The 27,256-nt window shown below is 40.0% G+C and overlaps 1 protein-coding gene across 1 annotated transcript in view; it reads right to left on the bottom strand.

Moving 5' to 3' along the window:
• Positions 1 to 10,084: 10,084 nt before the first annotated feature.
• TRIM66 (tripartite motif containing 66) overlaps positions 10,085 to 27,256 on the bottom strand; it is a 50,556-nt gene continuing 33,384 nt past the window's right edge. The window contains exons 11-19 of the mRNA XM_063398045.1: positions 25,153 to 25,425; positions 24,718 to 24,946; positions 21,466 to 21,526; positions 20,602 to 20,776; positions 19,498 to 19,790; positions 17,901 to 18,024; positions 16,542 to 16,616; positions 15,253 to 15,405; positions 10,085 to 14,658 (exon numbers count right to left, since the gene is read on the bottom strand). Of these exons, the coding sequence (XP_063254115.1) occupies positions 14,389 to 14,658; positions 15,253 to 15,405; positions 16,542 to 16,616; positions 17,901 to 18,024; positions 19,498 to 19,790; positions 20,602 to 20,776; positions 21,466 to 21,526; positions 24,718 to 24,946; positions 25,153 to 25,425 (1,653 nt within the window). The 3' untranslated portion in view covers positions 10,085 to 14,388. The remainder of the gene's footprint in view (positions 14,659 to 15,252; positions 15,406 to 16,541; positions 16,617 to 17,900; positions 18,025 to 19,497; positions 19,791 to 20,601; positions 20,777 to 21,465; positions 21,527 to 24,717; positions 24,947 to 25,152; positions 25,426 to 27,256) is intronic.

The following is a 27,256-nucleotide window of genomic DNA, read 5'->3' as shown; positions in this document are numbered from 1 at the left end:
ATACTGCAGCAATGACACAATGATTAATTATATTAACTTACTGGCCCTTCTGCTTTCAAACCCTACAGTCATAAAATTAGTTTTGTTCAATATTCCAGAAGGGATATGAAAATTAAATTTACACAATTTAACAAAGTCCTGCAGGAAAGCCATATTCATCTAAGATAGTGGATGGATGGATCCTCTAATTTACAATAATATGCAGATGGCACACCTACCCCTTACAGAGCAATGTACAGATAAGAAAGCTTCCCAAATGGCTCAGGAAAAAAGACCGTGAAAGGACATAGGTGGAAATAGATCAGGCAAGTCTGAGCTTGTGCATCCTCCTGGAAAGCACTCAAAAACTTTTCACTGCAACTCCCCCTGTACTAAATAATTATAATTTATCTAGTTCTTTTTAAACCACTTAATATTTTAAATATCCTAAGCATTTTCTACGCCCTCATGAATATGAAATAAATGAAGGCTATTAGGGTCTAGGGAGGCAGATGGTGAATTAAAATCACCGCCACACCAACCTAAACCCCCACAGCTGCCATATTTCTGGTAAATAATGCATTTCAAGAAGAGCATATTATCTTTGACGAAGTATTGGCATATTTCTGCCAAATTTTCAAGGCTGTAAAACACTCAGATGCAATTTGACCCTCCCACTGCATCTCTTTCACATGACATAATGTTACATATTTCAAAAACTTTTGCTTTCCATTAACTGACTCTTTTTTCTCTAGAATTATGAATAATATCAAAGATCTGGAACACTAAGTACAAATCTTAATCCCAGCACAGCTACGCAACAGAGCCAGACTGAGTAGCTAACCTTTGTGCCTTCGCCCTGACGAGGACATTGTTTACTGACTTCAGAATATCAAAATAAACTGACTGCAAAACATTATTTCTATCTTTAAATGAATAATACAAAACAAAACAAAGCTTCTATATAAAGAGTGCAAGGGCTTGATAGGATCAAGGTCTGCACAATTATGGAGAAGTTTTGATCGAGGAATCTGAATGTTTGTACTGCCATACAATGTCCATACAGGACATAGTTACATTATTGGGAAAGAGGAGGAAAAGTAGCAGTAAAGTTAAAGGACTTATTTATGTCTTGATTTAAAAAGGGGGCATTTCATATTGCCTACACACTGTATTTGAGTCAAGTAACTCTTAGATGACCATTCCTGCAATAGGTGGATAAACTGGATTATTACGGGCAGAGAAAGTTAGCAATGCACTTTATCCAATAATAATTTTATCAAAATTAAACCCTGTACTTTGTGGCAAATTCAGTCCATAATGAAAACAGACAGACTGTTAAATATGAGAGAATACTAAAATCTTCAGCTGGTAAGTCAGAAAAATCTAGATACTTACGATTTATTAATTGTAAGATAAATTAAGTCTTTACTTTTTTACTCATTAAAACAAATACCATAACCCATAAATCATCTTTGACGAGTAAATAAACTCAAAACTATCCAGGAAATCCACCCATGGTTCATGAGGACTGGAGGCACAAGGTTGTCCCTGCACACAGGACACATCCTGTAGGTGAATCGATGCCTAGTGCACGGAGTGTATTTGTTCACCCTTTTTATTCACAAAATTCTGTGGAAGAAGTGGAACACTAGGAGCTACTGCATGGGCTGCCTCTAACAGGGACATTAATCCTTGGCACTGGAATTATTAAGACCCAGATAAATTTATTTTAGTAAAAAAACCAACAAAACAATACTCTTAAAGAGGTCTTTCTTGTCCCGGTGCCTTTAGAGAGCTCAGTCTCTCTGCCTGCCCAGGCTAGCTCAGGCTCCGCAGCAGGCTAAAAGGTGCAGCCAGGTGAGTCACACAGACCACCTGAGCCCTGTGAGTTCCTGTCCTGAGAGGCTGTGTGAGGCGGTGGAGAATGCTGACAGTGATGGAGAAGAAGAAGGGAGGAGCCAGTCCAGTAAAACGACAAATTTATTTGGGGGTCACACAGGACCTCCTTACCACCTGCCAAATCCTCAGACTGGCCCCTAGGCGCTTGTGACCTGCCCTTTTATAGAGCAGTGAAATGGGGCGTGGTAAGGAGGTTACAACCAATGGGCTTCAACCAAAGAGGTGGTACCAACATGGGGTGACATCACAGAAACCAATCGGTAAACCTGGGGAGGGGATTCACATAGAATTGACAGATAACTGAGGGTTACACCGCTAGGAAGATTTCAGGAGCATACCAGCTGGGAAGAACAATGGGGTACACAGAACGAACCATTCTACAAACAGAATTCTATAAACTTTATGTAATAAATCCACACTGCCACACTTTCTAATAAATGTAAGTACTATTCTTAAATGATAACATTCAGTAGGAACATTAAATATAAGGTACTTCATCTAATTACATTTATTTCCCCGAAGTTAATCACCACTGAAGAGGCAGCAATCACATCAGTTCTTGTGCCTGCAATCAGCTCCCAGCCCAAGGGGCAGCACCTCTGGGGATCAGCACATTAAAAGCTACCTTCATGCAGTAGCTATCCATTTTCTTTTCTAAATCTTCCAACATTCTTTCCATGCCAAAAATAATGTCATTTTTCTTTCATAACTACCAATGCCTGAAGTACATGATTGAAATATATTTGATTTTCCAGTTAAAAAAAAAAAAAGGGGAGGGGGGAAAGAAAATATTAAAAGGTTCTATTTGTAAAAAGTGCTTTTAGTCTGCTCATTAGACATTATTAAATAGGAATCCGAAGCTGCTGCAGTCTCCCTCAGTTATCGCAGGACACTCAGTTCCAGCTCATGCTGACTGGAAGTGGCCCACCCCAGTGGCCTCTCCCATGGTGTTTTTAAGAGCTTGGCATCTCCTGCCAAACCCACAATTGACTCCCCAGGTTTGCTTCAGAAAGAATTAGTACTAAAGAAGAGAAGTTTAAAAAGCCAGACTTAAAGACATTCTCCTTAACACTTGATATCACCATATTACACAGAACTTTGAAACCAGTATAATTCAAACAGATAGGCCACTTTGCCAAAATTTACTGTTAGATATTCACCTATTTAGGAACTGAGTTTTTAAGGACTCAAGCAGCAGAGGTATCCATTTCTCCAGGTAGATTATTATGCATTCCTTGTATGCCAGCATAGTTGGCATTCTTTTTTTCCTGAAGATTATGAAATTCCTAGAGATAAAGACATGGGGATATATTTGTCAGCCCTGGAACAACCTTAAAACAGGTAAAAATGGCTCCTGTGGTGAAAAAAAAAAAAAAAAAAAAAAAAATTTAAAAAGGAATGGGTTATAAGTATACTTCAATTCCTCAGCATTTGCTATCACTGACAGTTTGGGAAGAGCCCTACTACTTAGGCCATCTCTCTCTTGTCCTTCCAGGCATCCTTTCTAAATGACATCAGTTTCAGTCTGAGGAAAGAAATACATCACAGCAAGTGTAGCCTGAGGTGACAGGGAGTGACTCAGGTACCTCTGAGAAAAGGCAACTTGCAGTAGAAGAGGTCACACATAACACACCAGCTACATCAAAAAAAATTGCTTGTTTGACCACTGTGGCTTGTGAATCAAGAGCAACACAGGCTCCTCTAAGACCCCCACATTGCAGATTCATGTTCCAATCCACAGCTGCCAAATAAGTGCATTACTCCTGGCATGTTGTCCTACCCCAGAAAAGCAGGCCAAGAGCCAGCTCACACAGCCACCCGGGGCAAGAGTGGAAGGATTTCATACAGGGGGGTGATGACAAGGACATGTAACCTAAGCCAAGCAGGGCTGTTCCCAGGGGAATTTGCCCCACTGTCCCCAGCCAGCTGTCTGCTGGCTAACTGCCTCTGGGGCTCAGTTGCACATGTACAATTAGCAGTCTCCTTTTACAACCTCTATTCAGATCTGAGAACATAACCATTTTGATATTACTTTTCCAGCCCTTCTGGTGGTTGCTCCCAGCCTGCCTGTGCTGTAATTTACCTTCATTTTGTCTGGGTTGAGCTGACCTGGCTTGTACAAGTCCATTCTTTGTTTATTCCATTGGTAGCCTGCACAGAGGAGACACACTGAATTGTCTCTGTGTCCTTCCACTGAAAGGTCCAAGTTGAAATTGTCTGTGTACCGTGCCAGAAACTTCAGACCAACAAAAGTAAACAGTCCTGTCAAATAAAGGGCATCAGTTAATAGGAGAATAAGAATTCAGTATTAGGACAGTAACAATAGTAAGGCTAAAAGACAAAACACATCAAAGCCTCACGCAGAAAATGATACCTTCTCATTCTCTTCATTTTCTGGTTCAAAACACTAAGCACAAGTAAAAGCCACATATGAAGAAAGGAACCACTGTAAAAGCTGCTGTGCTCCTGCCAGTCAGTACAAGATAATCTTGACCTTCACGACACAATATTAAGCCAAAGTTCTTGAAAGGAGGCATTGTTTCAAAAGCCAGACATTTTCTCAAGGTGAGAAATGCCTGTTAAAGACTAGGCTGAAACCCCTGAGGTCAGATTACATTTGACATGTGACATCTAAACTTCTTTATCTGAAAGGGGAATTTAGAAAGCTCTGACTGCTCTGTGTTACTTAGTTGTGCTTTGAACAGAATCCAGCATAAGTGTGTACTAACAGAAAGTCCATGGGAAAGCTTTAGATAGGGCTTTAGATATCGTTGCTATTTATCTAAATATTTATCCTGTGATGTGTAGGTACACTTGTTTTTCTCCTTTGGGCCTAAATAGAGTTATTTCTATTTTGGATAGGTCTGGCATGAAATGCACAGCAGGTAAAGTGCCACCAGCCACCCTGCCCTAGCATCACCCGAGGAAACAGGTTCCCTGAGATGGAAAATTATATCTTTTATCATACAGTAGTGTGATTCTAGTAAGAGCCTAAATACAGATGCACAGAAGCTTTTATTTAGATAGATACAACATGCAAAACAGGCGTATTGAGTGCCAGTATCTTTATTGCCCTGGCAGTGATAATTTGGTATTAAGAGCTGCAGTGTCACCAGCAGCAGGTGAAATTTGGGAAGCATGGTTTGGGCAGAGACACCCAGCAATAAATGGTGGATGAAATACCAGACATGACCCGGCAGAATGAGCTCTCAGCCCAGAAACCAAACCCTATTCTGGGCTGCATCCAGACCCCCCGTGGGCAGCAGGTGAGGGAGGGGATTCTGCCCCTCTGCTCTGCTCAGACCCCACCTGCAGTGCTGCACCCAGCTCTGGAGTCACAGCACAGCGAGGACATGGAGCTGTTGGAGCCAGACTGAGGAGGCCACCAAATTTACCTGAGGGATGGAGAACCTCTCCTATGAAGAAAGGCTGAGAGAGTTGGGTTTGCTCAGCCTGGAGAAGAGGAAGTTCCAGAGTAACCTAATCACAGCCTATATCTGAAGGAAGCTACAAGAGAGACAAGAGAGACTGATTACATGAGCATGTAGTAGCAGGAGAAGGGGAAATGATTTTAAACTGCGAGTAGGCTTAGACTGGATATCAGGAAGAAATTCTTACCTGTGAGAGTGATGAGGCACTGGCACAGATTGTCCACAGAAGCTGTGGATGGAGTTCATGTTCAAAGCCAGATTGGATGGGGCCCTGAGCAGCCTGGTGTGGTGGAAGGTGGAACACCTGGTAGGGGGATGGAAACTCGGTGATCTTTAAGGTCCCTCGCAAACCAAATCGCTCCATCATTCTGTGAAATGCATAACTATTTTCCTTTTTTTTTTTTTTTTAAGCCAACCTGACTTCTCAGATTCTGAGAAGCGCTGCGCTCATATTCATTTCTCAGTGCAAGTTCATGGGCATAGCAAAGGACAAACGGCAGCACCACAGAAAAATGCCAAGGTGTCACCTACCCCTTCGACACCGACTTCACGGCCCCTTCAGCAATCGGCATCCTAGAGCTCCACCTGCTGGTGCCGGGGGAAAGGCCGGGGAGGAGGAGGCAGCCGGGGAGGAGGAGGCAGCCGGGATGAGGGCACCCCGCCCGGGACCCGCCCGGGACCCTCCCTGGGAAGCTGCTGCTGCTGCAGCTCCCCATGTTCATCCCGCTCCCAGCTAGAGTGTCCCAGGATCCTTGGATGTGGAAGGTCTCAAGATCCTTCAAATATGCTCAAAAAGTCATTGAGAGACCGCAGAGACTTGCAGGTGCTATAGTACACGAGGATATTTGAAAAGGAATGAGGAGCTTACCTTTAGGGAACTTGGTTGTATCCAGGCTGGCAAATTCTTGTAAGTGACCATATTTTAAAGTGTGCAGCATCAAATATCCTAACCCTGATGTCCCCAAAATGGTTATCAGTAAGTGGTAAAAACCCCACAAGCAGACAGCTTCTCGTAATCCATTTCTTTTTCCTTCCCAATAATGCCTCAGATCAGGTGGGCTTTTTTTCGTTTTGTTTGAATGTTGGGTTTGTTTGTTTGTTTGTTTGTTTGTTGCTATATAAAATGTATCAGAGTCAGTTTATGACTGACACAGTGGAAATTGCCCTCTCGCACCCCACTTTGACTGAGGTGTTTGCCAGTTTACCCCAGGTGAGGATGATCTGGTCAAATTATCCGAGAACAGCCAGGCCATAAGGGCAAGGCTCATTCATGCATCTTCTCAATGAGAATTCAATTTACAGCTATTTGCCAAGCACTTTTCATATCCAAAAGTTTTGATTAAACCACTCATATTTTTAAGAAATGGTATGTGTGAGGTTTTTTGTTAATATCTATTTATATGGCCACAACTTTATTAGAAATGTACCTGTTCTGGCTTTTCCACAAATGGTGCATAAGGGTTAGAGAGACTTGAGAAAAACTGTTGGTTTTACACTCTCCATCTACAAATCAACCTCCTTTGACAAACACTTTCAGCTTGCTTTACTCACAAATTTGAATTTAAGTCCTATCTTTTCCTAGAAAGAAAATAAAAGGGGAAATTAATTTCCCTCTTTCCCCATAACACCAGATTGAGCGAGAGCTATCAAGAGATATATAAGTGCTAACTGTTTTCTGCTGGGTACTTAAGGGAAACAGATGGGTGTAATTATGGTTTTATGGGGGTCTTACCTAAAATGCTTACACTCAGCTGCCACATTACAGTTTGATTCCTGGTTATAAATACAAATATTCATCTCTCTAAAGGTCTGCACAGATTTTATGCTAAGGGAACCAGCAGCCTAGTAGCTACCTCCCATGGAGGGAGACCATATTAAAACCAGAAGGTGCAATGATACTGGAACCCGGAGGTCTTGGACGAGGCGAATTCTCCTTGCTTAGAACGATTCAGATCGGGCTCAAAGCAGCAGAGGGAGCCAGCTGCCTTGCTTTGGAGGTACCATCACTGCTGTGTCTGCAGCCAGCCCAACACCGAACCTCCACCTGCTTTAGCCTGGGGCAGTGAATCTCCTGTTCCCAGAGGCTGTGTCATTCTACAGGGCATATTAGGAAAAGTTGAGCTTTGCTGCACCGTTGAAGTTTACTGACCCATTCAGACTGTACTACCACTTCTGGCAGTGTGCAGAGCCTAAATGGTTCCCAGGAACCCAAGAAAATACCCATTCTATTGCAAAATATAACGGAGAGAGAAATAAAGGACATCTCCATCTCCCACCCCTTTACATCTCTGTAAGCATTTTATTTTTTCATAAAGCTGCAGAAACACCTTTGCTCAAATCGGTGAGGGAAATTATACAGAGAACTTCTCTGACAAAACCAGCAACAAGACTGTGGTGCCACCCCTCTCCCCCAGCATCTCCTTTGGTGTTTACTCACCTTCAATGCCATTAAGAGAATTCTTATTTTCTTCTCATATGATGAGAAAATGTAAAAAGAAAAAAAGGAGAAAACAGCTAATGATGTCACATACATTTTAAAATCTGAACCTCAGTTTTGGCAGGTAAAATAATAACTCAAATTTCCATGTAATTTTTGGAACTCTAGCTCCAGAGCCATTTTTTTCCCTCCCCACTGGAACTACAAGAAAACATCCACAAGGTTAAAAGTCACAAATCCTCCTACTCCCTTCTCAGAGAACATCTTCCCCTTTGTTTCTCACACTTCATAATGTTAAGGCTCAATTTATATCTGAGTGACCCCAGTTAAATCAATCAGTCTTCAATGCATTTGCACAGGTACTCAGGAGGAAAAAAATTGATTAATCATTTAATTACAAATGGCTGAATTAATAATGGAGTACTTGACTCAAAATGAGGCAGCCATTATAGAGCTCACATCTGGGAAGAGGTGAGCTAACCGATGTAAATTTATTTGTAAATTGTGTATTTTTTGGAAGCAGTAAAAGCCAAAAAACACAGAATCAGGTTAATTCTACAGGTTTCTCATGAGTGGAATAAAAGGCTGAGTTCTGTAGCTATAAATATACTCATATTTACAGTATGCCCTAGTTAGGACCAGTGAAAGGAAGAAATTGCATATTCCCATTCCACTAAATATCTTTTCATGATATAAGTCATCTAGATAGCAGATGAAGGGTGTGCTGGAGCAGCACTTTTCCCACTTGAGGGGCTGAATGTCTCCAGGGTATTCTCACCTGTCCAGCACGTGTCCCAAGCAGGCTGTCTGTCCCTGCCCCCAGGGACTCCTGGTCCCGGGCTCAGGCTGGCATGATGCAACACAGCACACTGGGAAGAGCTTTGAACATGATGCAAGAGTTACAAAGTGAGACTCATCTCAAAAAGTCATTCTTGTGAACTCCTTGTCCAGAAGTCTCATTCCAATTAAGAGTGCAGAGATTTTTGTGGTACTTAAAAGATCAAAAATAAAGATTGAGACTTTCTGCCTTTTTGAATGGTATGAGATATTACTTCTGAGGAGCCTTTATGTGGTTCATTCTCTGGAGAAAATCCATGCTGTTTGTATCATCCCTGGGATAACCTGGCTCAGCCAGAGGTTATGGCTGCAGTATCTGCATTGCCCAGGCCACTGCAGCTGCTCTGGAGCTGTAAGGCACTGGTGAGTTTGCAGCAGGGCACTGAGCATTGTCCCATTCCCCCTCACTGAACAGACCTGCCCTGTAGGTAAAACAAGCTCTGTGTGATTCCTGACATTGCTCCAAGACTGGAGGTGCTGAGCTCAAGCATCATTTGCAGCATGCTGTCAGAGCCAAAGCCCCTTTTCCATAATGAAAGGTTTTAGTATCCCAAAGCTGAGATGTCTCCCAATGCTTTCATTTTACACTGCTCCATGATAATCCTGCAACCAGATCCAAGGGCTGTCTGTATTCAGTTTCCATCTCTGCTGCTCATTCATTGCATTAGATTGTCATGCTGTTTTCCACAGTTATAAGTGGGAAATACTTATAAGTACATCACAAACATGGATGAAAGCCAGTTAACCAATGTTTCTAAAACCCTCAGAAGCCACAGGGGAAAAGAAACAGAGGGATGTCCAGTGTTTGCTAAAAGCACTGAATTCTTTAATGTTATTTTTCATAAGCCAAAGCCCGCCTGCATATGTTAATAATATACTGCACTGCAGATGCCTGAGGTATTCAAAATTATGTGCAAGGTGCAGGACTGAGTTTGGGTAGGATTTAAAGAATAATTTTGAATTGATTTTCACTTTATCTGAGCTCTATATTGTTCCTATATTCATACCATAGAATAAAATATCCTTTAAGGTTTTGGGTTAATTTCTGCGATATACAGAACACTTGCACAGTCTGCTGGTTCTATAGTGATCATCCCATTCTATTAATATGACCAGTATTAGAAATCAAGGGTGTTCTCCATTTGCTGTTCTGCCACAGGAAAGAACTGCTTAGCTTGGCCCAGTGGGCTGTAAATTCAGAAGAGTTGCACTATGCACCACAGGCGGTATAGACATGTGAATAAACTATTTCCTTGACTTAAATCTAGGCTTGTTTTAATGCTAGTGCAAGAAACATTAAAAGTGTAGTAAATAGCAAAAATGTGATTTTTTACAGAATGAACACTAACTTATAAATTACCATACGATCCAGAATAACTGCATAAAGTATCCTAGCACTACAGTCTATCTGTTTTACTGTCATTATCTGAAGATATCACAATTCTGATGCTTTTTAATGATCTCTAAACACTGATATCTGCTAGGCCAAGTATAAAACTAGATTAAGTTCCCAGGGTTTCTAAGAGCAGAGTTCAACATCTCAAGCCCTGTTAGGGTGCTGTGTTTGTTCATTCAGCCAGGAGAAATGCACATCCTGGTGTGGGTGTTCAGCACAAGACTTGGCAACAAGCTCATTCTGCCATGTAAAAATCTCACAATTTTAAAGGTACAATCCAAACATTAGGTCTGATTTGAAAATTTACAGAGCGTCTATTACAAATTCCACCCTAAACAGGAAGAAATTATCTGAAAATTATCTTTCAAGAACCTCTTTTTCAGACACTTGGAATGAAAAGGGAGCAACAGGACCTAGATATGTGACAACAAACTTGCACATTGCAATTTCTCATCTCCACAGTAGTATTCCCACCATAGCAAACATTTTTCCTAAAAAAGGAATACTGTCTTCCTACTTTTACATCTCCTAATAGAAGCTTCTACAAAAGTCTCCTCAGTCTACATGCTACCAGTCTACCAAATGCTCTCTTGAGGATACATATAACTACACACTAAAACATACTTCCATAAACATTTACTAACAGACAGGAACAGACAGTGGGGTAACATTTCTCTAAAAAACTTCTCCTCTTACTTCTTGCTCCTGGTCTACAAATACAGCTTCAAAAGATGTGCATCGTCCTCAGCCTATCACTACAGCCTATCTTTATTTCCCCCAGACTATCTCATTTGATAGCTCAATAAAATCAGAGAAACTCAGCTAGTATTTAGATTTTTTGTCTATAATAGAGATTATTGCCTGTATTTAACACTTGAAGGAATTGTGTGCGCAGAAGATTTTCTACATTTTCCTATTTATGCAATAAAAGAGTTACCTCTAACTATAAATTATCTCCTAATTATGTCAGAAGATCAGCACAGCTGTAACTCAGAGAAGGATTCCTTACCTCTCAAACCAAAAGGCCTCCAGATCAGAAAGTTGATGCCAATAGTTTTATTTTCCCATGAACCAAACAAAGAGGAATCAATAATAATATAAAAACACTTGCAGTGTCTACTTGAATTCTTGCCAATAGAGGATTTTCGTTCTTTTTTCTTTTTTTCTTTTTTTCTTTTTTTTTTTTTTTGTAAATTATTCCAATTTTTGGCAATTCCAGTTTTAGAAATAACAGAATAGAATATCTCTTCTGATTCCTCCAGATTAATATATTACAATATGTTTTTCCTCTCATCAATAAGTAGCATATTTCTTGGCACTTTATGTGTACAGACTTTTAAACAACAAACATTTTTTGCTACTTGTTCTTGTCATGTTTGCTCCTCAATAACTTAGAGCAATGGAAAAACAAAAAGGCAGAACATCTACTTGGTATTAAAAATATTATCACAAACAGCAAGCTGTCTCCTGTGTTAGATAGCTGCTTTCATAACTGCTCTGTTTTGCTACCAGAAGTATGAGCAACTTAGCTAATGATTGTTAAATTATATTATACAATCCATACATGAATTGAAAGCAGATGTACTGAGAGCAAAAATTTCAGATTAATGTGCAAAAAGACATTTCACACGTTTTATTGTTCAGCAATGCACATTACACATATAAACATGCAGTTACTGGTTAATCTGTATGGTCAAACACCTGTTTGTGTTAACTGTGATGCCATTCTTCTGTCATGATACTGAAACCAGCAGATCTTTGAAATTGTCTGGGGAGGGAATGAAAGTCAAATCTTAGCTGTCATTTCTTCTTTGACAGACCTATTATGAAACTGCAATTAATCTCTTTTCCAATTGTTTAAATACAGAAAGGATTTTCCCTTTATATGTGTAACCCATTACACGTAGGAAATATATATTGTTTTTATAACCTGCTCTGTATTGTGAATTTGCTGACCCATGGATTCATGTATGAAATATATGAAGTCATTTGTAGGACTTCAGTTTTTGTTCTGCTTACCAACATGACATGAAGTTTATGAGGGTTTTTTTCAATAGTTACTAGTCTTGGAGTATTAATCAGGATCTAAGTTAGCCTTAAGAGTTCTCAGGTCATTCAGTTCTGCCAGCACACAGAGTGTTTTATTTACAACAACAAACTGGAAGACTTCTGTTTTTAATAAAAGCATAATATACCCTGGACAAATTTTATTTAAACAGGTGTTCTCCAAAACTAATGGTACAGTTAATAACCTTACAGCTTTTAAGAAACAGAAGGAGGCTCTTCTTGACTCTGCTCTTCCAGAAAAAGAGGAAGCCATCAATAATCTCTCATATTCCTACCACTGCCCCAAGATGAAATCTAAAAAGCATACCCTTTTTGCATTATTAATTGTAAAAGATAGGTCTTTGGTGAAGGAATTGAGAAAAAGTGATACCTGTAGCACAGATAAGGGTGGTTAATTCTGTGACAAACCTGCACTCATTGCTCTATGTCAAGACTCTAACTGCTTTGAGAAATTTGACAGAAAGCAAACATAGATGAATTCACATTTAGAAAATGTAAAGGCTGTCCCTTCAAGTCACAGTTTGACTGTCAGTTTCTAATATCCAGATTTTCATTTCTTCAAAGAAAAGAAAATATTAGCACACTACCAAGTTAAGGGCAAACAGTAAGTCACACAGATAGTAGAATACAACATTCATATCTTATCATTATTTTGTATATAAACCTTTAAAGTAAAGTGTTATCTAAAATAACATACATGGTTGGTTACCAGACAAAATAGGCCATATAAACTATGCTGAAAATATCTTCTTGATTTACAGGAAGCTAATTAAAATGAACTTTAATCGTGTTTGAGGTCTGCAACAACCACCTATCTCAGAGCTGGGCCCCAGCCCAGATTATTCTGCTGGGCAGAGCTCTAAGGAGCAAGATGCCCCTCACTTACCTGAAGAAAACACTGGCCATGCAGAGATGTGGCTCACCAGCTGCTGGAAGGAGTGGGAAGCAGCTTGCAAACTATCACTCTTTGCTCAGGTGTGATGTCCTGTTACCCATCCCACCCTTCAGACTTTACAGTGACACGCAACTTTTGTTCAAGTGAACTCTAAATCTGCTCTTGGTTGTGTTCTGTCTATAGATTGTGAAATTTAGCAAAAAAAAAAAAATCTTAGCCTGGTTAAGCTTTTACATATATGGCACTATCATCATCTTCTAGTACTGCTGGTAATCACAACTACAGATAATAAGCAAAAAGAAAATCAGAAATAAATGACATTATTTTATAGGCACTTCTATAACCATGTAATTCACGCCATAGTTAATTTGCTGAATTCCAATATCTGTTTTATAGAAAAACAACTGCATTGGGTTGTATAAAAATGCTGCTTTTGAGAGCTATGAAATCCCACACTGCTTTATCAAGCATGATGTAGATTCCAGAAGAATGATGCCTTGCAAGCAGAGCTCCAACCCTGCACTGAGAAGCAGCTCTCACACAGCCCTTGTATTAGTACTAGTAGCACTTGTTCTTTCCTGATTTCATGAAAATGTTGTGCTTCAAATGAAACAGTTAATCAGATAATCACACTAACTCACAGGCTTTGGAGCAGCCAAGCTCCCAGAGAAATCATTGAATAAGACAACAGGATTACAGATTTAATGGCTACATGTTGTATTTGTCACAATGCATGGCCAACATTTACACTGAGGTTACAAGATTATTACATGGTTACCTGTGCTCTATAAAATAGAGATGTTACATTGAACAGATTATGAAATGGTACTGCAGTATGAGGTATTATTAGTATGTTATTTTTATTATTATTTATCATTGCCTATGACCAAGATATTAGTACTTCAGTGTAAACACCGCAAAACACATACATGATTTAACAGATGGAATATTGACAGATTTCAACATTTTGGATCTGTTGTCTATCCACAAGATCTAGAAATAAGGCATATGGTCAGCAGAATAGTTTAAGCAGACAGCCTGAGCACTTTGCTTTCCTCCCACACACCTTAACTCTACCAGTCAAGCTGCTGGATTCCTCAAATTTCATGTCTTGAGGAGGTCATACCTGAGGAAGGCTGTTAGCTGGCTGAAACATCATTCTTTTAGTTTTTTCACTTTCCTGTGTACAAAGGAAACAAACAATGAATAGCTAAAGGGCTTAGTCTTTTTACAAACCTTAACAGAGTTTTCTGCTAAGAAGATAACTGTGCAGCCTGAGAGGCTTCATTTGCTCCTGCTCGCGTATTTATACACATGCGACACTTTATTCCACTCCAGGGACCGTGACATAAAATTGTAGAACTGATCACACGTCTGTGATAGAAGCTTGACAGTGTTGCCAGACAGCCCTGCCAAAACTTCCCATCAGTAGCTGTAACCAGAGTTAGCAGGGAGGCCACTTAGCAACCAAATGCTTTTGCTTTTGCAATCTTACAGCGTGGCGCCGTTTCCTTTTGGGCTGAACACACTCCTGCCCATACGACGGCCACTGGAAATCCTGGGATGGCACTTGGCTCTTCTGGCTCTCCACGTCCTCAGAATCAGAGTCATCCTGTTGCATTGAAGGGAAATGCCTGTCTGGATAAATCTCTTTCAGTTTGTCCTCAAAGAACTCATCCAGGCATCGTCCAGCCTCAGCAACCTCAGAATCTGGCTGTAAGGGAATGAATAACCATTCAGTGCTACCACACACAGAAATCATCTAAACCCAAGTAACTACTCCACCCCAACATATCTCATTGGCTCTCTCTGCTGCATCTCCATTAGTCTCTGAACACTTTCTACAGCCCATTAATCCCTCTGCATTTCCAGTGTAAGTAAAAACCAGATGCTGCTATTAAGGAACACATTTGTCCACCTCTAAGAAGTAGAGATGTGCAGTGAATTAGAAAGAACAGCAGTCATCACTGCTCAGGAATTTTTATGCATTTTGTTTTCCCTAGGTATTTTGCTGGCTGTGACTGGCTTCTCACAGCAAACACAGTAATATTCCATAGAGTTGTCTGTGAAGATGTCCCTCTTTAATTTTAGATCTATATGTATCTCAAGTTCTCAGATTCATATGTAACTTCATTTCGGTCATTAAAAAAACCGCTTAACATAATTTCCAAATAATAAAACTGAGTAATACTTCTGTTTATCCCAATCCTACATCTGATTTCCATGGAACCAGCAGTTGCACCAATGTGACAGCCACTGAAAGAGCCAGCCCCTGCTTTGCCTCCCCCCATGCATATTAGAAACATACATAATTGAACTTTGCACAGTTCCAAAACATGAGACGCACGTCAGTCACAAGTTCTTCAGGTGCAGAATAGTGGGACTTGTCCTTTTTTTGTAGCTTCTTTCGTATGGTGGACAAATCCATTGGCCTTTTGATGATCTGATAATAATGCTGAGCCTGCAATAAGAATAAAAGACAGGTATGTGACATTTTCAATGAAAATATTTCCTCTCCAGTGACTTCTATGCAATTTTGGACAGAAATCATTGCAGAGGAATCCTTGCATCAGGGCAGAGAGCTCTAATGTTTTAGTGCCTACACTTGCACATCATCTTCCTGGGTGCTTTTTTATTTGATTAAAACATATTTGTTTGCAAGATTGATGCTAAAAGTAGCACATTTCAGTGAGCAGTCTGCTGCTTTATGAAGTTTATCCCCAGATAACCATATCCCCAATTTAACCATGATAAATATATATGTAACATAAATAATTGGCTGACATTTTCCCCAAGCAACTACAAAAATAATGTGCTGTGATACTTTCAGGTGATAATGTGGGAAGTAGTCTGTCAAGAGTGACTCAAAATAGGATACTGTGCACTCTTTTAAAAGTTCAACAAAAGTCTTTTCCAATGGGCATCAGCTACCAGGATATCCCACTCCTTAAATCTTTCTAGGTCTAAACCCACTTGTTAGGTAATTTGTTCCATAAGTTCATTGCAAGTTTTATTAGGTGGAATGGGTTTTATTATTTGAACTACTCCTTCACATAAAACCTTTATTCTTCCTCCCCTCAACTTTTAGTACATGGTGCTTTATTGTTACAATAGTGTGTCTCCATCTTCCTTAAAGCAGACAGTTAATATTGCAAATATGGAGTACAGGGAATAAAGCAGATATCTCCACATCTTCACCCAGTCTTCCCCTGCACACAGTCACATTTAGCCTCTTTGTGCACAGCACAAGAAAAGAGGGAGTTCAGGGTTGTTTCTAGAGCAGACCTCTCTTATGACAGTACAACACTCTCCATGCACGTGGCAAACCAATTCTTTTAACCACTGGAACCCCTCATACACCTTTGCCATTCTACCAGCTTCTTAAATTGACACTTAAACATGGTCTGAACTCTGGCCAAACATTTCCCTGTGTCTGGCCTGACACCTTCAAGGCACTTGGAAGAGGCAAACACCCACCCTTCCCTAGGAAGCAGGGCCATTCAGAGAAAAACCCTCATTAATATCATTCAAGAAGGCAAAGGAGAAACTTGTGAGGTTCTCTGGATTTCCTCTGATCCCTGCACATGTGGTACTTACCAGGGGACTGACAGGTTCATGGAACGGGAGGCTCATACTGCTGCAGAACAGGGAAAGCACCAGCTTTTCACACTTCTGTAGAAGCCAAAATCAAAATATATTTTAATTCAAAACAAGGGAGCTTCTTGCCCTTAGTTAATCAATCATGCTAACAAAAAGAAAATTCTCATATAGACTGTTCATTTCTGATGCAAAATGGCACACTTCCTTCTAGTCAGGGGGAGGTTTTGCTTCATGGCTTTGTTATACCTTGGAATATAAGGATAGTCAAGAAATGCAAGAGAAGGAACATTTTCGTGGAAATTCTTGGGAATTAATCACCATCATTATTTACTTTGTGTGCTCCAGATCTATTTCTTGGCTCTCAACTGAAAGAACGCCAGAAACAATGTGGAAAGAGTTAAATGGGAAATGTTTCCCACTGCTCATATCCACTCATGCAAACCGATGTAAGTTGGTAGTACTGTATGAAAACGATTCCCTTTAATCATCATTAACTTGTAAAACATTTATACTAGTGTTTGGCTCATTCATTAGTGAAAAAAATGCACTACATAAATATTATAAGCCATATTTTCTCACAAATAATGGAATTTAAGTCAACTCAACTTTCTAAACAGGACTTCACTATTCGAAACCCCAATTCCAACAATTTTTGTCCAGTTGTACCAAATCCAGTAGAAACAGCTCAGCTCAGCATCTGCACTCAGTTGTGTGGACTCCTCCTCTCTGTCCAGTTATCACCAATACACACACGATATCTATTTTGAATTTGTGCCTTCCAAATACCATAGACTCAAAGAAAAGGCACTTATTTAATGGAAGATTTGGTAGAGAAAACTGTAAATAGGTACATAAAGTGATAAGCTTTCCTCTAGGCTGAGTTAAGAGCCTAAGTATCTTCAAGGGAACTAATGGGACATGTGAAGAAGGCTGTGTGATGATTTCAGTCTAACTGAAAGTCAAAAAGTGTCTTCATCACAAAAATGTCAATGCACTGGCCAAAGTAGACATCTGAGAAGGTGCCAAGTTTTAAAAGAAAAATATTCAGTGTCACAAACCAGGCAAAACTGACTCATGGAAGCTCTGCTCTTGAGTGTGACTTCCCTGTTCAAAGTAGAAAAGAATTCCACATCTGCCTGCTTCATCTTTCTATTACATTTTTAAATTGAACAGCAATGGCTAGAAAGAAGAGAATGATATGACCAAATAGGAACAATTCTTTTGTTGTATTTACTACTATGTGTAACATTTGAGTAGCAGCCAAGTGCAAATCATCATCTCTTTCATGAAAAAGCAAAGCCTCATGCTGAGATCATATGGCCTGTTCTAAATAGCACAATATATAATTATTCCCACCTTCTGGTCACAGTCACCAAGGCCACATTGTGCATTGTAGCTGTGGCTGTAGCGTGTATTTTCACAGTCATATTCCACCTCTGGCTTCACTGGATTACGGCACAGCGAGCATACCCATTCTCCCCTGCAAAACAAGAAACAAACTCATGGGGCATCTTTTCCACAACCTTGTCAAACAGCACATCTCGGAAATAACTATTTGGAAAGCCTCATTTTTAACTAGCATTGTGACAGCAGGCAATCTGAAGCCCAATGTACTACATATTCTTTATTGGACTGGGATCCAGTTAGAAGTATAATCATTTCAGTTTTCATTCATGGCTCTTTTTCTGTCACAAAGGAAAACAAAGCCTCAAAATTGTGTTTGAAATCATCTACCAGTAGTGTATGCAGCTGCATTGATTCCACTGTTGCTTTGGAAAAAAAAAAAAAACACAAGGAAAAACAGGCAGCAATTGATTCATAAGACAAACCCAGACCCTTTTGATAACTGAGATATTTATTATCAACTGATATGATAATTGACATATTTATCTAAGAAATCAATGCTATCAGAAAAGGTGTGATAATGCATAGGTCTCTAAACCAAATACACATAATCCTGCAAGGGCATGTGTGTCCGTGCTAGTAAATGCATTTTCAGAAACTTCTTGAAGAATTTCCAGAAGGCAGTGAATGATGCAACTTCTACAACATCAAGGCCTGAATAAATACAGATTCAAGAATTATGAGTATAGAACTTTAGTTAAGGGAATTAATTTACTTCATCAGAGTTTAACTTTGCTTAGAAAATTTATTCTAACAGGAAAACTTGGTCTTCACATTGCTTTGAAACTAGAAGGTAATAACTCCACTACTAGATAAAAGAATGAAAAGCCAAGAGCTGAAAAGTCCTGGTTTTTGAACAGAAAGGAGAAAACAGAATCTCCAGATTAATACCTTACAATACATTTTTTCAGCTGAGACAGTTATTTGAGCTCAAATGAAGTAGACTTTGGTTCCACTTAGTAATGATTTCTATAAAAAATCAGAATTGCATACCACAGTAATGCACATTATTCAGTCTCACTTTTATGTTCGGTATGTGGACGTGCATCTATTTCTGGTTCATTATATACAATCCATCTGTGACAAGTTGCGAGAGAATGTATCTTGGTGAAAGCAATGACTGAAATATTTACACAAAAGCCCTGACAAACCCACACTTCCTATAAAATCTGCTAACAAACTGAATAAAAACTCACTGATGGCCCTTCTCTTCTGCTAGTCTCTGTTCTGCTAAGAGCTGATGTCTACACTCCAGTTGTTACATGAAAGTTAGGATTTTATTTTTCTCCTGTGAGTCATAGTTTTTTAAAGTTCAGGTCTACCACCTCCTTTGCTGTACTGGCCAGTTAACTGCAGAAAGGGCACAGTGGTGGAGAAACAGTTCTTCTTCATAATTCATCTGGTTTCTAACACATAAGACAAAAAAGTATCAAAAAAGGCAAGTGAGAGATGCCCTTGTATAAGGCTGAAACATCAGTCCCTGAGGATATCTTCTGGCCCCAGGCAGAGAGCAGGAACAGCACAGTAGTGAAATGTCATCCATACTCACACTGGAAAGCTGAGCAGGGCTGGAACATGGCAGGAGAGATGGAAGACCTTGGGGCAGTGATCACAGCACAACAGCTCTCCTCCATTAAGACACACAGCACAGAAATCCTCATTTTCAATTGGACTGACTTCCTGAGTAACTGGGGATTTTTTCATGCTGGAGATGCCGTTGCTGAGCTTCTGCTCAACAGATGGAGATTGTGTCTGTCCTGCAGCCTGGGAGAGGAGACACCTCCTGTCCTCTGAGTTCTTCTCTTTGGACTTCTGTCCTTCAGCTGGACTATCTTTATTTATCTTGGAGGAAGAAAAATCTGGGATCACACAATCATCATTTTCTCACATCAGCATAAAGCATCATTGCTTATCTGCAGATAACCAAGTACTTCTTGCACTTGGAAGACACAACTACCAACATTTCTCCAACTGCTTTCAAGTACTTCTCTGCAGTGAACTCTACTGGAGAGGGCACTGGGGTTCAGCAAGTCCATGCATTTAACACTGGCTGGCCAGGTCATTTCCTCCTCATGGCACAGCATAGTAGCACTGTGAGAGAGCTGTGGAGATTCTACACCACAGGTGACAGGATATTCTGCAATCTCACTTGCAAATTTTATGGTAAACAGTTCACACCCCCCACTATCCCCAAGGAAACCCCTAAACATAAAAAAGTATAGGTCTTTTTCCCACCAGACATTCCTGTTTCCTTCTGTGGAAAGTTCACACTCAAGACTCCACTGAAGCAATAGGATATAAAGCTTTTAAAAATCTATTACACTGTAATTTCTGGGATCGGTTCCTATCGCTCAGATATATATTCAGGCCAGTTTTAGGCTATTTATCCTGTATTTGTAACCAGACAAGTGAGCCAACTTGTTCCTCAGCATATGAAAACACTACAGAGACAAACTTCTCAGAAACGGAAGATGCAGGGAGCTCCACAGCAAGCTCAAGGCTGTACTGTCTTTGCCACAACCCCCTACAGAAGTCCCTGAGGGTCAAACAAATCAGCAGACTTTTTTACTGTACAGTAATCCAGAAACTGTGCCTGCAAACCAGTGGGATAAAGGGGAGAAGGCAAGTAAAACCTCAAGAAAACCCCACTCACTTTTATAGACATGCTTGAGGACCGTGTCCCACACTCAATTACCAGGAGGAAATTGCCCTCCTGCTCCTTGTCCTGTGGCTGGAGCTTAAAGACCGGGAGCTCCCCCACCTCCAAGGCAGATATTTTCAGACGTTCCAGGCGCACATAGGGGATCTTCTGCTCCTTAGGGGCAGCTCTAAAGTCAAAAGGACCTGTGATTAAATTCATCCACATTCCACAAAATTCTCCTTGCTATTCAGTTTCATGCACCATTGTTAGTGCTCCTTTCCTTTGTAACTGTGACTGTCGTGGCCAAATGCTGAAAATCTTGACATTTTTTCACAAACCAATTCTTTAAGAAATGTGAATGCAATCACTTTAAATTAATCATATGTGTAAATACATTACTAACTCCTCCACTAAAGCTTTTCCCTGCTCTGTATATTCTTAATTACAGTAGTTAAAGTCATATTTTATACTTTTCAGTGTGGCTAGCTTCAACAGGAACACAGCACATCATCAACTTTACAATATTACCACAGCAGTGGCTGATAATCAAATTTTATAAACTTGTTGAGGTAATGTTAAGCCTGTTCCCATTGTATCTTTCAGCTTTCATTGGGGCTTAACATTTTGTAATTGTTCGAGTGAGGTAAGTTAGCAAATATTTATTCATTCTGAAAATTACACAGAAATACATGAATTCACCACTTCTTTTCCATTGTTTTCAAGTCTGAGAGCACTTTACAATTTTCAGAACTATTATCTATAAGGAATCCAGAATTCTTTTTAAGTTCTCCATCATCATTAAGTATGACAAATTTTCTAAATACATGCATAAAATTTCACAGCCAGCACTTTTGTATTAAAAAAAGACTCTGCTACCTGACATTCTGATTGCTTTTCATATCCATTTCAAAATGTTCTTTTTCATAGTTATTGGAATCTGGAACAGAAGATAAGAAAACGAATAAAATATTTATAATATCATAGGCAGATTAGGGTAGAAAGTACTTCAATATTCATGTACTTCTGACTGATGTTTAATATGATATCATAAGTGAATTATGGAATAATTTCATCTATACATATGGAAAATGTGCATGCTGTTTCCTGTTCTGGTGCAAAGCCTTGGTCTTTCTTTTTTTTGCTCTTAACCACAACTTCTGTTCTAAATATGAGGAGCATATATGAAATATTTAGTGGAAATGGTTTCATTTCTGGAGAATTATATATGTACACAGCTACATCATATACATCCATATACATGGAACAACGTAAGTAATCCTCTTTGCTATACAGCCTTCACTTGAGAAAAACAGACCCATGAGGTTTGAACCCCCAAGGCTCAGGAAATCTTTGTGGTCTCCAACTCCATACTAAGAAACTCTTGGATAATTCCAGTTATTTGAAAACAGGAAGAAAATTGTGTCTCCCATCCGCCACCACGGGATAAAAATTACACTCTAATTCCTTTCCTTCCTCCAGTGTCTGGAACATATAAACACATGAATTCAAAACTATCTGTTATATGAGCATTTAGCTGTAGCTTTATGTAGTTGCACCAGGATATGGCTGTAGTTCTGACTGACATTAAACACAAGCAATAACACAGGTCTGGGGAGATGGGATAAGATAGAGACAAATGTGCCAGTGGATGCCCTCAGAAATAAAAGTCCACTGAAAGATTTGATAATCTCATCTTCTTTTGTTAGGAATTAGTATTACACAGCCCATATAAACAAGAAACAAACGTGATATCATGGTTATCTTGAGATAGGAGAAGGCCAGGAAAAGGTGATTTTTAAAAGAAAATCTGGCTCAGCTCAACAGTACCTCAGCCACAGCTTGAAAGCAATGTGCCTCCAAGGTACTCTGCTTTTTCCAGACACAAGAAACAATAAAATGAAGACTAACAAGGAAAGGTACATTTCACATCACACCTAAGGCATTATTCATTTGTGACTGTTGCTCAGGTGAAGGGTGGGTAGCCCTGTCATGGACAGGGACCAAAGGGAGAGTGCACACCAAGCTGAAGGAGCAGCTCTCGTTGCACACTGTCAAAGCAGAGGATGTTCCAGTGTGCTGGGTTCCTATATTAACCAACAATTCCACCAGCAACCGGGCCATCAAACAATAGTGCCCATAAAATTTGTGGGAAACACCAAACTAGAGGAGTTGCACTGTGGAGAATGTTTTCAGTTAAAAATATATCTTAGTGCATCAGAAAAAGAGATCTTCTAAATCAGTCAGACTGAATTGAAATGACTGTACTATTTTCATGAAGGGTCAGATGAATGTAGTCCCAAAGGAAAACAACTGGCTAGGAAAATGTTCTTGAAAGGAGCCAAGGGTTAAAGTGGGCTGTTCTCTGCATGAGTCAATCACCTTCTGTTGCTGCTACAGAAGAGATGAATGCCATCCTGCAGAGTATTACCAGCAGCAAGGAATGTAAAACACAAGGAGCTGATACCCTGATTTTGCAAGGCACCCAAGAGGCCTCAGCTGAGCACTGCATTTGGCTGTGGGCAGCACTCCTTAATTGCAGAGAGCCCAAAATAGCACAGAGGAATGAGCTGGTTTAGAAAAAATCAAACTTTTGACCCATGAGGAGAGACTGAACCCATCAGATTGTTTAGTCTAAGAAAGAGAAGAGGGAAGTGTTTATGCAAGTCATAAGAAAGAAAAGTGTCCTTAAGAGGGAAAATGATCACACTTTGTTCAATTTTTACCACATCCCATATGCCTAGGATAAGAATTATTTTGTTTTAAATTAAGCTGAAATGTTTAGGTTTGATATTAGAAAAGGATGAGTCACTGGAGACATATACCAGAAGGAATGAGGCTTGGCAGCACAGCAATGCTAAAGACAGCAAGACCTACCAAGAGCCACCAGCAGAGTTAACCTTGCCTTTGCAGAACAATTCATGTTTTATGGTGCACTGGTGACTGTATCCCCTCAGGTCTCCCCTCACTGCATGCCCTTAAACACTGACAGAATGGGAATTGATTGCTCCTGATCCCTCCTCATGAAAAGGGAGCAGCACTGAATTCAACACTCAAGGCTTCCCACCCTCTTGCACAACAGGGCCTGCATTTTATACCCAGCAAATTTGAGGCATCCACTACTGACAGTGAGATTCTGAACACTGGGGCTGCCTCTGAGTGTGGTGTTACACACCCCACACCAGATACTGCATTGCTGCTCCTCCCCAAGACACTGCAGCCTGGCTGAGGCACAGCTTTTTAGGGGTGCTCCTGACTCTTATAACTCACACAAATGATTGTGGCATAATTGCCACAGTTTGGCATAGGACATAGAAGAGAAGACACACATACTTCCCTGGTTCACTGGGCTAGGCCTCCTTCAGATTAATTAGAATTCTCTGAATAAAAATACAGCACAGAGAGAGAAATATTAATTCATCTTTTCTAGAGAAATGCCGCCAAATATTGGCATAAGTCACGGGATAACAACTTGATCCTGCAATCCTTTGCTTGCATGAATGGTCCCATTGACTTTCAGAGTTTGCAGGAATGAGGCTTTACAGTGAAGCACAATGATGTTGGCCATTTGCCCACAAAAAGATTTAAGTAAAGTCTAATTCTCCATTAGGGCTGAAGAAACAGGCCTTGGCTGAAGGGAATATTCCACAGTAGACAGAGCCAAGCAAAGGCATATAGGGTGCAATGTGTTAACAAAAATTTGGTATGCTACTGATGTGAAGGACTTAGCAGAAGGCACATTACATTTTGGAAGTAATGTGGGTTTTTCTAATTGAATTTGGACTCATCAAACCAGCTCTTCAATAGTCATAACTGCAGGTCTCATTAACAGGAGTTCTTCTGCGAGAACTAATACTCCAGGTACTTCACACAGTCACACTCGTTTCTGATTCACAGATGAGGGATGTTACAAATTCAAAGCATATCATTTCCATGTTTTTCCTCCACAAATGAGATCAAACACACTTTTCCATTGGATTAAGTACTCTGAAAACATTTGAAGCTTACTGGAAAAGCACATTTACATGTAAGTATATTAATAAGCATACTGCTTTGCCATGCTTGCAATGGATAGTACTAAGAAAGAAAAAAAACCCCAAAAGCTAAAGGAAATAATTAAAAGCCCAGTACCTTCTTTGCTTCTAGGTTGTCTCATTCTGGCATTCACAGGCAGGAAAGAAGTGTTGCTGAGCGGTTCAGAAGGAGAAGTGCAATGCTGAGACTTTTTGATTGAAAGATTAATCGGTTCTTCCATCACTTTTTGCATAGAAAGAGTTAATTCATTAACTACCTCTTGCCCAGCAGTAGCCAAGCTGTTTTCTAGAATACAATCCACAGGACTGAGGTCTTCATTTTCTAGCTGCAAGGGAGAAAGAAATGTAGAATTCTATTACCAGTTTGCTTTCTTTTCATGTCAAGAAAATAATTTCTATCCAGTCTTCAAATACCAGATAAGGAAAACTTTAATCATTGAAATAGTCATTTATTTTAACTGACTGACCAACAATAACATGCTGTAAAGGAAAGTGGATTCCCTCTCAGCAGAGGGGTTTGAGCAATCCCTACCTTGCATTTGGTGTCTCCCTGAAATGCATCACCTGGTGTAGGGCCAGCAGGAACCCCCGTGCTCGGGTCACTGGGAGCCCTGCCCAGGGCCAGGCTGTATCTGGGCAGGGGCCCTGGTGCAGTGTCAGAGTCACAGAGGGCATCTGGGGACGGGCCAAGTGTCACAGCAGCTGCACCTTTCCCCTGTGGGTCAGATGAGTTGGATAACCTTGTTGGAGATAACTCCATTTCTGTACTGTTTGGAAAGCTCACAAAGCTTAAGGATGCTGGATGCTGGGAAAAGCATAAAGAAAAAAAATCCAGTGTATTAATAAGCTTTTCAGCAGTGAAATGCTACTGCTCTTTCTATAGTAGATGAGATGCTTGATTTCAGCTTGACATAATCAAACAGTTGTGTCACAAGGGCTGTAATAATCTATTGTAATCCTATACTATTTCCAAAAGCTTGCAATTCTCCACCATTAAAACTGAAAACTGGAAAAGGAGACAACTGGGTAACTCTTCTGGGGCTTACAAAAAGTCTTCCTTAGATCAATTCAAGGGATTCTGATTTTTAACTCCTACAATGACTGGGAAATCTTTGTAGAACACTGTAACAAATTAATCCTTGACACAAATCTTATTATGTTCCATTAAATTTTCCCCGAAGAAATAAGATTCACATCAGAAATTTTGTCATTTTATTAAAAGATCATCAGAACACTTCATTCAGAAAGAAGATTCAGAAGAAATAAGATCGAACTCGGACACAGCTACAAGAAGTTATTGTTCCTGTTAACAATGCTGAAAACTTTATGATAGTGAGTCAGTCCCATTAAAACCTAAGGCATTACCCCTTTGAATATAATAGATTAAATGCAGAAATATCCTACAGGTAGGTACTGATGAGGAAATATGTCCAGTTTCCAAAGAAAGAGAATATTTACCTAAGTATCAATATGCATTTTTTACTGTCTCATGATTTGTCACTACCAAACCCACAGAGACACTGTTACACCAAAGCAAACTCATTTGTCTAGGTGACTTCCCTAAGCTGCCTCATATCCTGGAATGTGGGACTGTATTGAAAACAAGACTCTTCTAGATCCATGTGAAGCAAATAGAAGCAATTTTAGGAAGTGTACAGATCCATGTCACTTGGGTATACAACTTTCCCTTAATTTCATGATAGTTCATTGGTGTTTCACCCTTTACATTTGACTGACTATATCCTTTTTATTTGACTGCAATTCAGTAGGTAGCATTCATTTTAATATAAATCAAGACAACAGAAGCGTGTCCATTGCATCTGAATTAGTTTAAATTTAGTGTTGCACCTATTTCTACACTAGAGGCCTGTGACTCAGAAGTGAATCTGAGATAGGACCTGTTTCCTAAATTGAATTAGTATTTTTCTCAACTTCTCACACTCCATTTGGGATTTTGATACTTTTGTCCACCTAAACACCACACCAGTAAAGACTGCAGCCTGGACTGAGCTGTCAGATATGTCTGTGTAAATCCTACCTCATACCAGTCTTGAATTCCTCCACTAGCAATGCACAGCAACCCTGTGCTAAGGCAACACTTCCCACAGACAGTAATTTCTACCTAACAATGGATGCAATTTAATTTCCTCTTTGCCAATTTGCAATAGATGCTATAATGGAACCTTTGCCTGAAGAGTGACCACTTAATTTGATGAGACAAAATACACCTGGCATGTGAGACAGAAAGAGGTCAGCTGTTCTGCAGAGCCAGGGGAGGTTGGTGCCAATCTGCCACACAGTGCTTTAAACAGTCCCTCCTTGTAGAAGGCACCTCAGGGGGCACTGGGTTCCTGCAGCCAGGGAATTGGTCATTCTGCTCCTCTTGAGTCAAATGGACACCTCTGAATCTAAGCTCTCTGAGCTGTAACAACTTTTTCGAAGCAGCTGGAACTACTCCCATATGTTCTCCCCACCTTACATTTGAGCTGAAAACTAGAACACAGCCAATAAGGAAATATACCAGTGGAGGCCCAAACTTGCCATATAGTCTGTCTGATGGAGCATTCCTAAGAATGCTGAGGTTTCAAACCAAAATTAACTCCATAGGTCAGCAGGGAATCCACTTCTCATGGCCA

The sequence above is a fragment of the Prinia subflava genome, chromosome 5 (genome assembly GCF_021018805.1).
Source record: "Prinia subflava isolate CZ2003 ecotype Zambia chromosome 5, Cam_Psub_1.2, whole genome shotgun sequence".
Lineage (NCBI taxonomy): Eukaryota > Metazoa > Chordata > Aves > Passeriformes > Cisticolidae > Prinia > Prinia subflava.
The sequence above is the reverse complement of the archived record's forward strand: the minus strand, read 5'-3'. Positions and strand labels throughout refer to the sequence as shown.